At 53.0% G+C, this 12,989-nt stretch overlaps 1 protein-coding gene across 2 annotated transcripts in view; it reads right to left on the bottom strand.

Annotated features, from left to right (window-relative positions):
* Positions 1 to 12,989, bottom strand: part of PSD2 (pleckstrin and Sec7 domain containing 2) — a 77,800-nt gene that overhangs the window by 29,414 nt on the left and 35,397 nt on the right. For both annotated transcript variants that reach the window (XM_074552266.1, XM_005492505.4), the window contains exons 2-5: positions 8,362 to 8,466; positions 5,406 to 5,918; positions 1,363 to 1,851; positions 66 to 260 (exon numbers count right to left, since the gene is read on the bottom strand). In XM_074552266.1, coding sequence (XP_074408367.1) covers positions 66 to 260; positions 1,363 to 1,851; positions 5,406 to 5,869 — 1,148 coding nt within the window. In that variant the 5' untranslated portion in view covers positions 5,870 to 5,918; positions 8,362 to 8,466. The remainder of the gene's footprint in view (positions 1 to 65; positions 261 to 1,362; positions 1,852 to 5,405; positions 5,919 to 8,361; positions 8,467 to 12,989) is intronic.

The raw sequence follows: 12,989 nt of genomic DNA, 5'->3' as shown, positions 1-12,989 counted from the left end.
CCTCCCAGCACGAGCAGTGCCCCCCATCCCCAGCCTGTCACCCTGGCAGGGCTGCCCTCACGTACTTCTTGCCGAGCTGCCGGGCCACGTCGCAGCGCTTGAAGCCCTCGAGGTTGTAGAGGCGCTTGGCCAACCTCTTGGCAGCCTCGCTGTCCGCCCTGCAGCCGTTGGCCAGCGTGTCCGTGCTGCCCTGGTCCAGCTGCTCCGTGCTGCCCATGTCTGAGTCCGAGTCTGACAGCGTGTCCTTCAGGCTGGCATCGCTGTGCAGAGACAAGAAATGTTCAAGGAGCTGCAGTGTGGCACCATGAAAGCCACAGAAAACGCCACCTTTCCACTTTTTGATTTCTTCTTGCCCGCACAAAAAAAAAAAAAAAAAAATGAAAAGCCAGCAATATGGCTGTGAACTGGACATTGGACAAGCCCTCCTTCATTTCAGCTGAAATGAAACAGTGCAGCGTAATTCCAAATTGGTAGGAAAGGTCAGAGAGAAGGCGGCTTCCCCCTGAGAAATGAGGGTGTGGCAAAGTAAGTAGCCTCAACACCTTTTTAAGCTTCCTCTCTCCCCACTGGGGATCCCAAGCTTTTTCCAAGCAATGAATATCATGGAAATCTTAGGGATAGGTGCTATGCTTTTCAGTTCAGGTTATTTGCTGAGGATGGGAAGCTGCAATTGTACAAATCATGCCAATGGGACTGGCACCAGACCAGCCTTTACTGGGGAGCTGCTCCCCTGAAGTTGCCTGCTGGCCTCAGGGCCAGCTGTGCCCACAGACATTGCTCTGAGCAGCCCTGCTGGCACCATGTAGGTGGGCATACAGCCCTTTATCTGCCTGCCCAAGGCCACTTACAGCACCAATTCATGCATTTTCAAGCAGCGTGACTCACTGCTGGTCTGATAGCTGGACATACAACGTCGCTCCAGGTCTCCCCTGACCTGGTTGCTCATCACCTGGCTTCCTCAGGAAGGGAAGTGCCCTATGGATGAGCTGCTGCCTCCCAGGGGTGATGGTTTGGGTCTGAGCTGGTCTAGAGGAAGAAGTCTCTGCTGATCTCCCCATTGCCTGCAGAAGAACCTTTGGGGAGGCTTCTGTAGGGGTACCCTGTCCTAAGTGCAACCTTGAGGTTTCCCTGCACTTCAGAGGCATTTGGGAGAGCATCTGACTGTCCCCAACCTGCCAAGGGCTGTGCAGGTACAGGTGAAAGTTTTCCTGCTGGTGTTTGGCCTTTCTGCCACAATAGCACATGAGAGGAAGCAGAAGGGGTGAAAGAGCAGTTCCAACTCAACCATGCCCACTGAGCCTTGCTCCTGGACTGGGATCTCTTAAGAAAAGGAGCCACTGTCCAAGAAACTCCCTGCCTTACCTGATGGAGTTAATGATCTTGGTGGCATCTTCCTCTGAGCTTTCCACATGGAACCCATTTGGGATACTCTTCAAGGACAGCCTGCTGAGCACATTCTCTGACCTGCTGCTGGTAATTGAGTGTCTGAGAGGGCTCCCAAAATCTCCCTCTGCTGGCTTGGCTGCCCCCAGCTCCTGCTTATCAGCAGCCATGTGGTGCAGGGCTTCTCTCTGCTGGGCTGCCAGTTTCTGCTCCAGGAGCTCGGGGCTCTCCTTGGCCCTTTGCTGGATCAGGGGGGTCAGGGGTGCCTCAAAGCTGACACAGCTGTCTGTCTCGTCCGTCAGGGACAGCACGTCCAGAGAGTCCAGGCTGCTGTAGTAGGTGCCCTTCATAAGGTCAGACTCAACAATCTTCTCAAAGGTCGAGCTGAAGCCATCCCTGATGTCTTTGAATTGGAAATGCTCCCTGTCATCATCACTGCAGCTCAGCTTGGCATCTCCAGAGGCAAACCTGGACCAAAAGGAGAAATGCAGAAAATACTGTCAAGGTAATTCTTGCCCTGTTCCATTTGGAGCTGGCAGGCAAGAGAAGAGGCAGAAATGGCTGCTGTGATAATGGCCCTTGGGATCTTTCTGTGGTATAACCTACCTGATTCCCAATTTTGTTACAAGATTCTAGCTAAAAAAAAAAAAACAGTTTTGTGATGAATAATCCCAGAGGCCCAGCCAGCCCTTAATTTGGTCATGTTCCACTAAAAAGCCAGACCTCTGAACTGGAGACTTTTGCATATGACACCTGCTCCTGCATCCAGTGCCAGAATAACCTCCTGGTTATCACTGGGCAGCTCCCACATTGCCATAATCCCAGGGAAAACAGCCCTGCTCTTTCAATGCTCTGTACAGAATAACTTCTATTAACTGCTCACACCACAGACCTTGTATATTCCAGCCCTACATTTGTCCCCTGATGGCACCTCACCATCCCCATGTCCCTCTTTTGGACACCACGCCCATGTCCCTCTTTTGGGGACTCCCTAACAGCTTTAGATCTTTCTTGTGGAGCCCAAAACTGCCCCAGGGCTCGAGGTGAGGCCACCCCAGCCCAGAGCAGAGTGGGACAATCTCCTTCCATGCTGGGCCTGATGCCCCCAAGACATGGTTGTCCCTCCCAGCCTGCAGGGACTCATGTTCAACTTGCCATCACAAGTTTGCTGTGCTGGTGGAGTGTGGATCCTGCCAGAGAAGGACATGATGGAAACCAGGACTTTGTTGTCTCTGCACTGCAGTCTTTCTGCAAAGTTTTTCTGAAACTTTATTTGATGGAATGTGAATTTTTTTGACAGCTATATGTTGCCATGGGAGGAAATGTGTGGGCAAAAGCTGCACTCCCAAAACTGCAGGTGCTGAGGGTGCCTACAAGCAAAAGGTGGGAATTTCTCTGTTAAAAATTTTGTTCTTTTTCCATGAGTTCATGGGGCTGAAAGTAGATTATTCCCTGTGGATCTTGCAGTTGGACTGCAGAGCTGTGACCTCCCTGAGACCAGCAGGGCCATGTTGGGGGCTTCTGAGGAGGTGAAAGACTCTAGGCAACACAGCCACAAGAAAGGAAAATGGGGCTTTGACAAACAATAGATGCCACGGGATAAACCAGAAAGGAGGAAAAGGGATTCAGTTAATGCAAATTGCAGCACAAACACTCAATCTTTGGCTCTGTTTGCCTGATTTTTTTTTTTTACCAACCATTTCCTGCAGAGATGCAGAAACTAACCTACCTTCAGAAGAACAATAATGGGTTCTTCTCCAGCTCTACCATGGATTGATGACCTTGGATGACTTCCCCCTTTAATTCTCCATTCCAGTGGGAAGAGCAACACTCAACACCTTTTTGTAAAGTACTTTAAAATTCAGGGAGAAAATGCATCATACAAGCAGCAACGTGCAGATGATGACAAATGATTTCTCATCAGGAGCAAATAGTTGACTGCTCATTAGTAAAACATCAAACCAGGTTCTCCTATAGCCAGAATGGGTCATTACAGCAATTCCCCAAAGGGGAGTAAAGGAAAAAAAGGGGAAACTCAGAGGTGATGCAGGATGACAGCAACGTCCTGGTGCCTTGGTCCATCTTTTAGCTCTTTCTGAGTGGACAGTCCATGTGGTCAGGGCACAGCAGCTCCACGCTGTGCTTGGCCCAGCCACACATTCCTGCCATTTACCCTAAAGATAGGTGGTCAAAGCACTGATGGGCTCCAGTGCAGTGAGCTAACCCAATCTGCAGGCTCTAAGTGGTTTCCCAGACTTCAGCTGTGTCCCAGAAGTTTTCCAGCTGCCCTTCTGCTTTGAATATAGCGTGTGACTTGTCCCTTGTGCATTCAGCCTCCCAAAAGGCTCATTTGCTCTCCAAATGAATATGTTTAGAGCACGAGATCACGGACTCTGCATGCAGACCCCAGTCAGGTTGCATCATCTCCAAATCCTCAGCCTGCCATTTCTACCAATTCATGCCTTAGTACCTTAAAATAATTGCACTGCCAGTGATTGCAGCAGCATTCTATGACCACTCTTAGTTTCCTCTTGAACTCTGCCAGGGAGCCACCTACCAGGCAAATATGATTCCCCTGAAACCTGAGAGACTTGCAGCTATCCAAGCCCTGACTGCATAGCTCAGGGGCTCCTGGGACCTGCCTGGGACAGGCTCCCCAAGCTCTCTGGACGGCAGCAGCCTGCATGGACACCTCCTCTGCAACACCTTCAGCTGGGCATTTTGAAGCAGGGCTGCTGTTTCTTGCTGGGGCTCTTGAGTGAAACAAACCAGCAGCCTTTTCTAGAGAAGCCTGTTGAACAGCAGAGAAACAAAGCAGGAGGGATGCCTGCTGTCAGCCCACGCCCTGCGTGGCTCCCCAGCCCTGCTGCCCCCGCTCCAAGACAGCACTGGGAACACAGCTCAGCACGGAGCCTGCACGGGGCCAGAGCTAGGAGGTGATCTCCAGGCCACCCTGGCCACCCTGTCCCTTCACAGCTCCTCTCCAGAAGGCCACACTCCTCTGGGACAAGCCCTGCTGCTCTGCTTCAGCCCCTCCTGCTTGCAGCATCTCTCCTGCCCCGGGGTGGGTGCACAGGCAGGGCTGTAATTCACAGCAGGAGTCAACCCCTGGTGGCTACAACACAGAGCCCTGGCGGATTTCTGGTGGCAAAGGGAAGCATCCATATCGCTCCTGCAGGAATGGCATGGGAAGAACCTCTCCTCATCCCAGTGATCTGTCATTCCCCCCAAGCCCCCAGCCTGCAGAACCCCATGGAGGTCTAGAAACCTTCAGACGCATAAAATCAGCTGGACAGCACACCAGTGTGAGTGTCCCCCTGCCTGGAGAGTTCTCCTGTGAGCCAGGCTGCCAGAAGAGAGGACTCATGGACTCATGTTCAGGTTTGTCACAGGCACTTGAGAATTAGATGACACTTGTACCTTTTGTCTCACACTGCTGTTCCTGTCACCCAGGCGCTGGTAACACCTGCCACAGGTGCAGTGGAGAGCAGAGCTCAGAGCAGTGCCCACTTCCAGACACACAGCTGCCACCTGCTAGCCCAGGGACTGCCAGAGCTGGCCATGCTGCCAGGGACTCGCAGGGCACAGCAGGCTCCCAGACAAGCCTGGCTCTGGAGCATCCCCAGGCTGCTGTACTTGCCCTAAGTTACCTCAGGTAACTCTGCCATAAGTGCTGCAACTTGCAAGTGGGACACCCCAAAAGTGAGCACAACCAGCTCTTCTCGAGATCCCAAAAGCTTCCCCTTCACTTTAGTGGCTCTGTAAGCTCTAATCACAGCTTTCTGAATTTGTAACAGGAAAAAAACTATGTGAGAAGTCCAGAGAGAAAAAAAACAGAGTAAAAAGTTACAAACAAGGAAAAAATGTGCGAGAAACCCAAAGAGAAGCAGGAGTGGAAAGCCGCAGTCAGCCATGAGAGCAGCTGCAGCTCCTTAAACTGATGAGTTACACACGGAGCCGAGTAACTCGAACCAAGGAGCCTCGAAAACAACACACGCGAACCGGCACCGAGCCGCCCTTACCCGAACTGCTCCTCCGCCTCGTCGGCACTCAGCGCTTCCGAGGATCCCAGCACGCTGTGCCACCGCTGCTTGCTGAGGGCCCCGCTGGCTCTCTGGGGGCTGGGGGAGCCCCTGCCCCCGAGCTCGGGGCTGCTGGGGCCGGCAGCGTCCCGGTGCTCCCGCCCCACGCCGTTGGCCAGCCCTGCCCGCTCCGCACGGCCGCCCTCGCTGGCAGCGCCTTGTCCCTGCTCGCTGAGCCGCTCGCCCGCCTCTGTCACCGCTGCCACATGTTCGTCCCGCTGCTCCCCCTCCGCCAGGGAGGGCCGAGCGTCGTGCCGGGGGCTGGCCCTGCCGCTGGCAGGCTCCGCGGGCGGGCTCGGCGGCGAGTCCCCATCGCTGAGGGCCGGCGGGGACGGCTGCGGGCCCGGCGAGGGCGGCTCGCCCTCATCGGCGGCGCTCCATGGCAAGGGGCTGCTCTCGCTCATGGTCCGCTCGTGGGATCCCTCCCCGCGCTCAGCTCAGCCTCGCTGCTGCCTGCGAGGGAAAAGAAAGCACAGCGTGGGCATCGGGAGGGGATGGGAAGGCAGGTTGAAACCCCCACCTCGCATCCTCAGTGTAAAAGCAGGGAAGGACTATTCTGGTGTTTGGTGCTTTTGAAGGCCCAGTGCAACTTACTCAGGGCAGTGAGATGGGGGAGGAAAAGCTTCTGTTGTGTTGCTGAGCCATTGGAGCCCAGGCACTCGCCTTTCCTGCTGTTGCCATAACCCCAGAGAGCCTTAGAACAGGGGACATGTCCCAGCCAGGCTGTGAGTGCCCAGGGCTGGGGGCAGCAGCGTGGGCATCTGTAGGAGATGGGAAGGCAGGTTGAAACCCCCACCTCACATCCTCAGTGTAAAAGCAGGGAAGGGCTATTCTGGTGTTTGGTGCTTTTGGAGGCCCAGTGCTTCTTACTCAGGGCAGTGAGATAGGAGAGGAAAAGCTGTTGTGGTTCTGAGGCACTCACCTTTCTGCTGCTGCCATAACCCCAGAGGGCCTCAGAACAGGGGATGTGTCCTACCCAGGCTTAACCTAGGCCTACTCTTCCTATTAGCCGTGCAAGCTTGGCAGTATGCTCCATCCTATGGTCAGGCTGAGCTTCTAATTCAAAATATGCCCTGACTGGGGGACTACAGGCAGTAGCTCAAACAATCTCCTATGAGGTGACCCTAGCAATTATCCTCCTCTCCATTTTCCTCCCCAGGGTTAGTGCCCAGGGCTGGGGACAGCAATGTGGCATGGCTGCATTTCCCAGACTCGCTGCTGGGCTGCTATTCCCTTACATTCCCTGCCCTCCAGAAAAAGGAGAAATAGGTGAAACAGGCAATAAGAGTGATTTATTCTTTTCTAACTGTTCTAAGCAGCTGTGCTGTGCCAACCTGTGTGATTCTCCCTGCTGAGCTAGCATTTCTGCAGAGCATCTTGCCTGCCAGAGCACCACTTCTCTTTTCCCCACACACAAGTATTGCTGAAGGGTGTCACAAGCTGCCAGCTAAAACTCTGGCAAAAGTGTCCTGATTGAATATTCCCTAGGATGCTCTCTCTGTAGGGCAAGGGAAGGACACTGTTTTGCACTATATATATAAGTAGTTTTTTGACAAAAAGGCACTTTATTGGCAAATAGACCAATTGATGCAAAGTCTGCAAGGTCTTACAAGCACCATCCTCAGCCCCACAGTGCTGTGCAAGCTTTACTCCATCATAGCCCTCCCACAGCTGCAGTCAAATGCCACCAGAAATGATCTCTTCTGGAAGCACGAGTATTCTGCATGGCACCCAGGCTGAGCCATTGTAACAGCTGATTTTGGTTTTAAGCAATATGTGTCTTCACAGATATTTTTAAAATATTATCTGTCTTCATAAGTCTGTTCAGCCTGGAGGAGAGAAAACTCCAGGGAGACCTTAGAGCCCATTCCAGAACCTAAAGGGACTCCAAGAGAGCTGGAGAGGGACTTTGATAAGGGCATGAAGTGACAGGACAAGGACAAATAGCTTCACACTGACAGAGGGCAGGGCTGCATTAGAGATTAGGAAGAAATTCTTCCCTGGGAGGGTGGTGAGGCCCTGGCACAGGGTGCCCAGAGCAGCTGTGGCTGCCCTTGGATCCCTGGAAGTGTCCAAGGCCAGGCTGGACATTGGGGCTGGGAGCAGCCTGGGGCAGTGAAGGTGTCCCTGCCCAGGGCAGGGGGTGGGAGGATAATCTCTGAGATCCCTTCCAACCCAAACCATTTGGTGATGTGACTGTGATTCACCTGCACAGGAAGCCTGGCTAATCAGTGCCAGCAGGCACACAGGACTCTGGGGTTTTCCCCCTAACTCAGTTCCTAACTCACATCTGAAGCAGATCATTCACATTCCCTGCCTCAGTTTCCCTCTCAGTAAGCCATCACCTTGAGCAGCCAGGAGGGTGCCCAGGTTCAGCAGCAGACTCTGAGTGCTCTCACTTGCTGAGCTGAAGCTTTCATTAGCAGTAAAATCCCTAATTGCTGGGCCAGGTCAGTTCTTGTTAACAAGGGGTGCAGAACTGCAGCTGCCTCTGCTCTGACAGAGCACCCCTCATCCTGTGGAGATGTCAGCAGCCCCTCGCTGCTGCTTCTTCCTCTGCACTCAAGTAGAGGGAGAGGAGGGATTTGGACCCCTCTGTGGCCTGGGTAAGGGCAGAACCACACAGGTACATGCTGAGCTGCTGCTGAGCAGGCCAGATCCCAAAGGGAGCCCCAATTCCTGCCTGGCTTTGCTCCCATCCCACAGCCCAGGCAATCCTGGACCTCAACCTGACCCGCTCTCCATGCCCTGCTCCCCACAGCTGGGATGTGTGATGGGCTGGGGAGTTCACAGTCCCATAGCAAGGCTTTGGGGTGAAGCACTCCTTGAGGGCTGCACGTGCCACAGCCCTGAGATGGGGCAGGTCCCTCCTGGAGGCTGAGCTGGGCAGTTTTACCTCTTGTCCAGGTGCATCCGTGTGCATCCCTCGGTGTCACAGCGCGCGCGGCACGGCCGCACTATCGCAGCCGGATGCTCCTGATGATCCCTGCACGGCCCCTGCCTGCAACAAAGGAGCACAGAGAGTCAGACCCAGGCCAGAGAGGAGAATCCTGCTGCTTTCCAGCCTCCCTGCTGCTGCTCCTCATCAGGCTGTTCCCCAGACCCATCCCCTGGCTCCCTGGCAGAGCGCTGCAAGTGCTTTTTCCTCAGCAAGCTCTGGTTCTCTGAGGTTTTCAGACATGGCAGTGCAAGAGTATTCCTTACACAGGGCTTCTGACATAATTCTTTACACAGCCCCCCCAGCCAGATAAAGTGGAGCAAAGGAACTCTGTGGTTGCAGGTTTCAGGAGAAATTTGTCAATGTGAGCCCGCAGAATGTTCAATTTCACCCATCAGATCCATGTAGTGAGATATCTGAGTTTTGGACTGATCTCCCCAACAGCCCCTCCTCAGCCCCACCATGGTAAAGGTCTTTGAGCTAAATGCAAGCAAATCCAAGCTATCAAGTGATAGATGTAGCAACATTTCTCTTGCAGAGTGTTTTGCACAATGCAGGGATGGACAGTGACGTGTCCCCCTGAGGTGACCCCAGGCTGGGGGAGCATGTCAGGTCACCACAGATGGTGTGTCCCCTACAAACAGCTGCCTGAGCTCACAGGCCATACTTGCACAGAGTTGATGGAGACAGAAAGACAGGACAGCACTGCCTGTGTGCTGCTAGAGGTGATGGGTGGGTCAGGGCCCAGATGTGCCACCTGCTTTCCAGTGGCTGGAAAGTGCCCACAGAACAGCTTGGCAGCAGATGTGTGTGTTGATCCCTGCAGAGGGATCTGCTTATACCCTCCCTTGGGCTTGGCCTTGCAGGCCTTCAGCTTCATTCTCCACTAGCCTGACAAGAGAAAGGCTGGCCTAGACTTCCTGGGTCACCAACACATCAGCCTCCAGCCTTCCACTGGTCCAGAATCCCATCTGCAGGAGCTGAGGGCAAAACAAGCCCCTGGGACAGTCCTCAGGTTCACACATGTGGACCAAGTCTCCTCAGCCTATTCATCTGCCATCCCAAATTAAGAGGGAAAAGCTGTAAATCTCTTTCCCACCAAATCCAGGAGAGAAAATCAGTCCCAGGCACTTGGTGTTCCCATGCACTGACAGCAGGGCCCAGCCAGTGCAGCATCTTCCAGGAATTTACTTGCAAAATTACCAACACTCTCCTGAGCACAACCACACTGTGATCTCAAAAAATACTGAAAACCTAACATGGGCCAAATTTTGACTTTCTCTAAGTGAAGGTATAATACAGACATGTAAGACATGCAACACCGAACCACTGCTCAAATCTTTGGGGGAATCTTTCCAGCAAAACTTTGCTGGTCTTTTTCTTAATATGAGATGAATAATGTAGAGGGTTTGAGTGATTTTTTTTTAAAAACAGCCAGAAGGCTTTGAGCTGAAATTCTCCACCTCCCTGCCATCCATCCAAAAACTCCAATAGGAACCACCCAAGCTGAATTCCAGTCCAACAGTTCAAGCTTGGCACAGCTGTATGCAACCAGAAAACAGGAAACCAAAAGCAGTTAGGAGATGAGCCTGAGTCAAAAATGTTGACAAACCTTAATGTGTGGTGTCCCAGCCATCCCTCCGAACTTTAAGTAACTTACATTGTTTATATTAAAAGGAAAAAACACCAGAATTTTTTTATTACATATAAACTACTACAGTTGTTAAGCATTACACTACTGTTTCACCCTCCGTGAAGTCTGACAGGAATGTTTGTGGTCTGGAAGGAGTGCTGAGGAATCAATAGTTAAAGCCTTAGTCATGTTCCTCCTTGGCCTGTGTTCCTGCTGGAGAAGAGGCACCAGGGAAACCCTGGCAGGATGTGTGCACAGACTATTGCTGAGCTGTGAACACCATCAGCATCCAGGGTGACAAAACTGGAGCTGAGCACAGCCAGGAGGAGAATCCCAGGCCTCTTGCAGCCTCCTGACCCTTGAGGTTTGTGTGTCTCCCATTGCGCACACCTGCTTGGGGGCTGCAGTGTGCAGAGAGTGAAGCAACCCATGACAAACTCCCAACAAGTCACCAACCACTTGATTTTTGCTTGCAGTGGCAGTCACTTGAAGCACACACAGGTTATGAGTGGCTGAGGCTTCCCAGAATCTCCAGAAGAACGGCCAGATTGGATTGTGACACTCTGTGGTCTGGTCACAGCTCTTCATGGTGATGCCTTGCACTGGAGTCATGCAGCCAACTCCTGCCACACTCCCAGCTCATCCCATGTCAGCTGCAGAGGGTCTCTCCCACCCTACAGCTCATCTGTGACCTGCTGCCTCCCCACCTGTGTGGGGAAGGTGGAAGAGCAAAGGGAGGAGCAGACAGGCTGGAAGATAGAGCAGAAAAGGGAGGAGCAGACAGGGTGGAAGACAGAGCAAAGGGAAGAGCAGATAGGCTGGAAGATAGAGCATAAGGAGGGGCAGACAGGGTGAAAGATGGAGGAGAAAAGGATGGAAGATAGAGCAAGGGAGGAGAAGACAGGCTGGAAGAAAGAGCAAAAGGAGGAGCAGACAGGCTGGAAGACAGAGGAGCAAAGGGAGGAGCAGACAGGGTGCAAAACAGAGCAAAAGGAGGAGCAGACAGGATGGAAGATAGAGGGGAAAAGGGTGGAAGATAGAGCAAAGGGAGGAGCAGACAGGCTGGAAGAGAGAAGAGAAAAAGGAGGAGCAGACAGGATGGAAGACAGAAGAGAAAAAGGAGGAGCAGACAGGGTGGAAGACAGAGCAAAAGGAGGAGCAGACAAGATTTTCCACAGTTTGGAAAACCTGGAAGAAAAAACGGTGGTGGAACAGCTGGTTGCAACTGTCCACATTTGCCTGCAGCAGACAGCTGAAAGGTCACCAGCTCTGGACAAAGCCCAAACCCAGACTCTCAACACTGTTCTGTTTGCTCTGGAAAGCACCAAAGTGCAGCTCAGTCTCTGAGGCTTGAACCAGGCTGTGGGGAGGGGACACACTGCAGCCCTGGGGCAAGGGACAGGGGGGTGTTCAGAGGTCCCTGTGGGGCTCCTCTGACTGTCCCAAAGCTGTACAGCCTGGCTGCCTCGGGCTGCAGGCTGACATTCCCCCAGTCCCCCCTCATTTCATTCTGTGTCTGCTTTGCAAAGTGCTCTCTGAAGCAGGTAAGGGCTGAAAAGGAGTATGTGGGTTCCCATCTGAGGATTTTCACAAGTCCTGTTGTTTCTGCAGGCTCAGGCACCCTCTCAAGTGACTGCTGTTCCCTAGGTCCTGGGAATATGGTGGGCAACCCTTGCATGTCCAGTGATGCCAGCCTCCCACAGACATAACCAGTAGCATTCAAAACAGGGTCTGGCAGGAAAACAGATAAATAAAAATCAGATAATGTGGCCCTGCTGAGCTGTAGACAGTTGTTAAGCAGGAGCCCCATGATTTGGAGCAGAACAGCTCAGTAAGGTCTACATAAGTAGAGGAACATGGATTCTTGCTAGAAAGAGCACATTATTGATGTAGGAGAGGCTGAGGGAAGCCAAGGCATCCATAGTCCATGGCTAACCATGGTCCTTCCATCTCCCTCCAAGAGCTGGGGCTTGGTCAGAGATGGGACAGAGGCTGAAGGGACTGAGGATCCCATCCCTGTGGCCCTGAGGGGACTGAGGATCCCTTCTCATGCTGCCCTGGTTTGCAGGCCAGACTCAGCAAGCCAACAGCTATTACCTTCATTTATCAGAATTCCACAGCAGCAGCTCATCACTGTGAGTTTCCAGTGCCACAGGATAGCAATTCAGGACAGCCACTCACTCCCTGCTCCAGCCCCACTCTGCCCCACGTCCTGCACAGCCCCTGGACCAGGAGGAGACAGAGCAGGGCTGGCTGGGAGGGAAGGAGAGCAGAAATACCCCATCATGTGCTTTGGGATGATGCTGGATTTGCAGCAGGGCCAGCGAAGCCAGGCTGGCATCCACTGCAGGGAAGCACTGGTCCCAAAGAGGCCGGGCAGAGAAGCAGCAAAGTTTGCCCTGATTTTGTGAGGGGTTGGAAACCACACAGCAGCTCTTTCAGGGACTGGCCCTGGAAGTGTCCCAGCTTTTGTTGAAGCTGAATGGCTGGTGGGAAATGATTTATTTTTAATTTTCTTTCCTGCGTTAGGAACTGGAAAGGCTCCCGCTTCAGTTTTGTGTAACCACTTGGCTGCTGGGACACAGGAAGGCTTGGAGAAGAATCCTGCTGCTTAGTCAAGCATGAGCTTTTCCTCAAGTTCATGCTGAGCTGGGCTGCTTCCTGCAGCAGCCTTGCTTCTCCTTGCTGTTCTGCACCCCATTCCCTCTGGCCTAGAAGACAGAATCATGGAATGGTTTGGGTTGGAAGGGATGTTGAACTTCTTGGGCTAAAATGCCTAATAGTGACATCCTTTGCTGTGATGGACCATGTGCTCATGTGGGTTCCTGTCCCGTGAGCAGGGATGGAATGTGCCCAGGCTGTAGATCCCATCCATTTGATGTCCAGGCTGTAGATCCCATGCACAGCACGGCTGCAGGACAGGGATGGATGTGCTTTTATCACCTGACTTACA

The sequence above is a fragment of the Zonotrichia albicollis genome, chromosome 15 (assembly GCF_047830755.1).
Source record: "Zonotrichia albicollis isolate bZonAlb1 chromosome 15, bZonAlb1.hap1, whole genome shotgun sequence".
In the NCBI taxonomy this organism is placed as follows: domain Eukaryota; kingdom Metazoa; phylum Chordata; class Aves; order Passeriformes; family Passerellidae; genus Zonotrichia; species Zonotrichia albicollis.
This window is presented reverse-complemented; position numbering and strand designations above follow the sequence as displayed.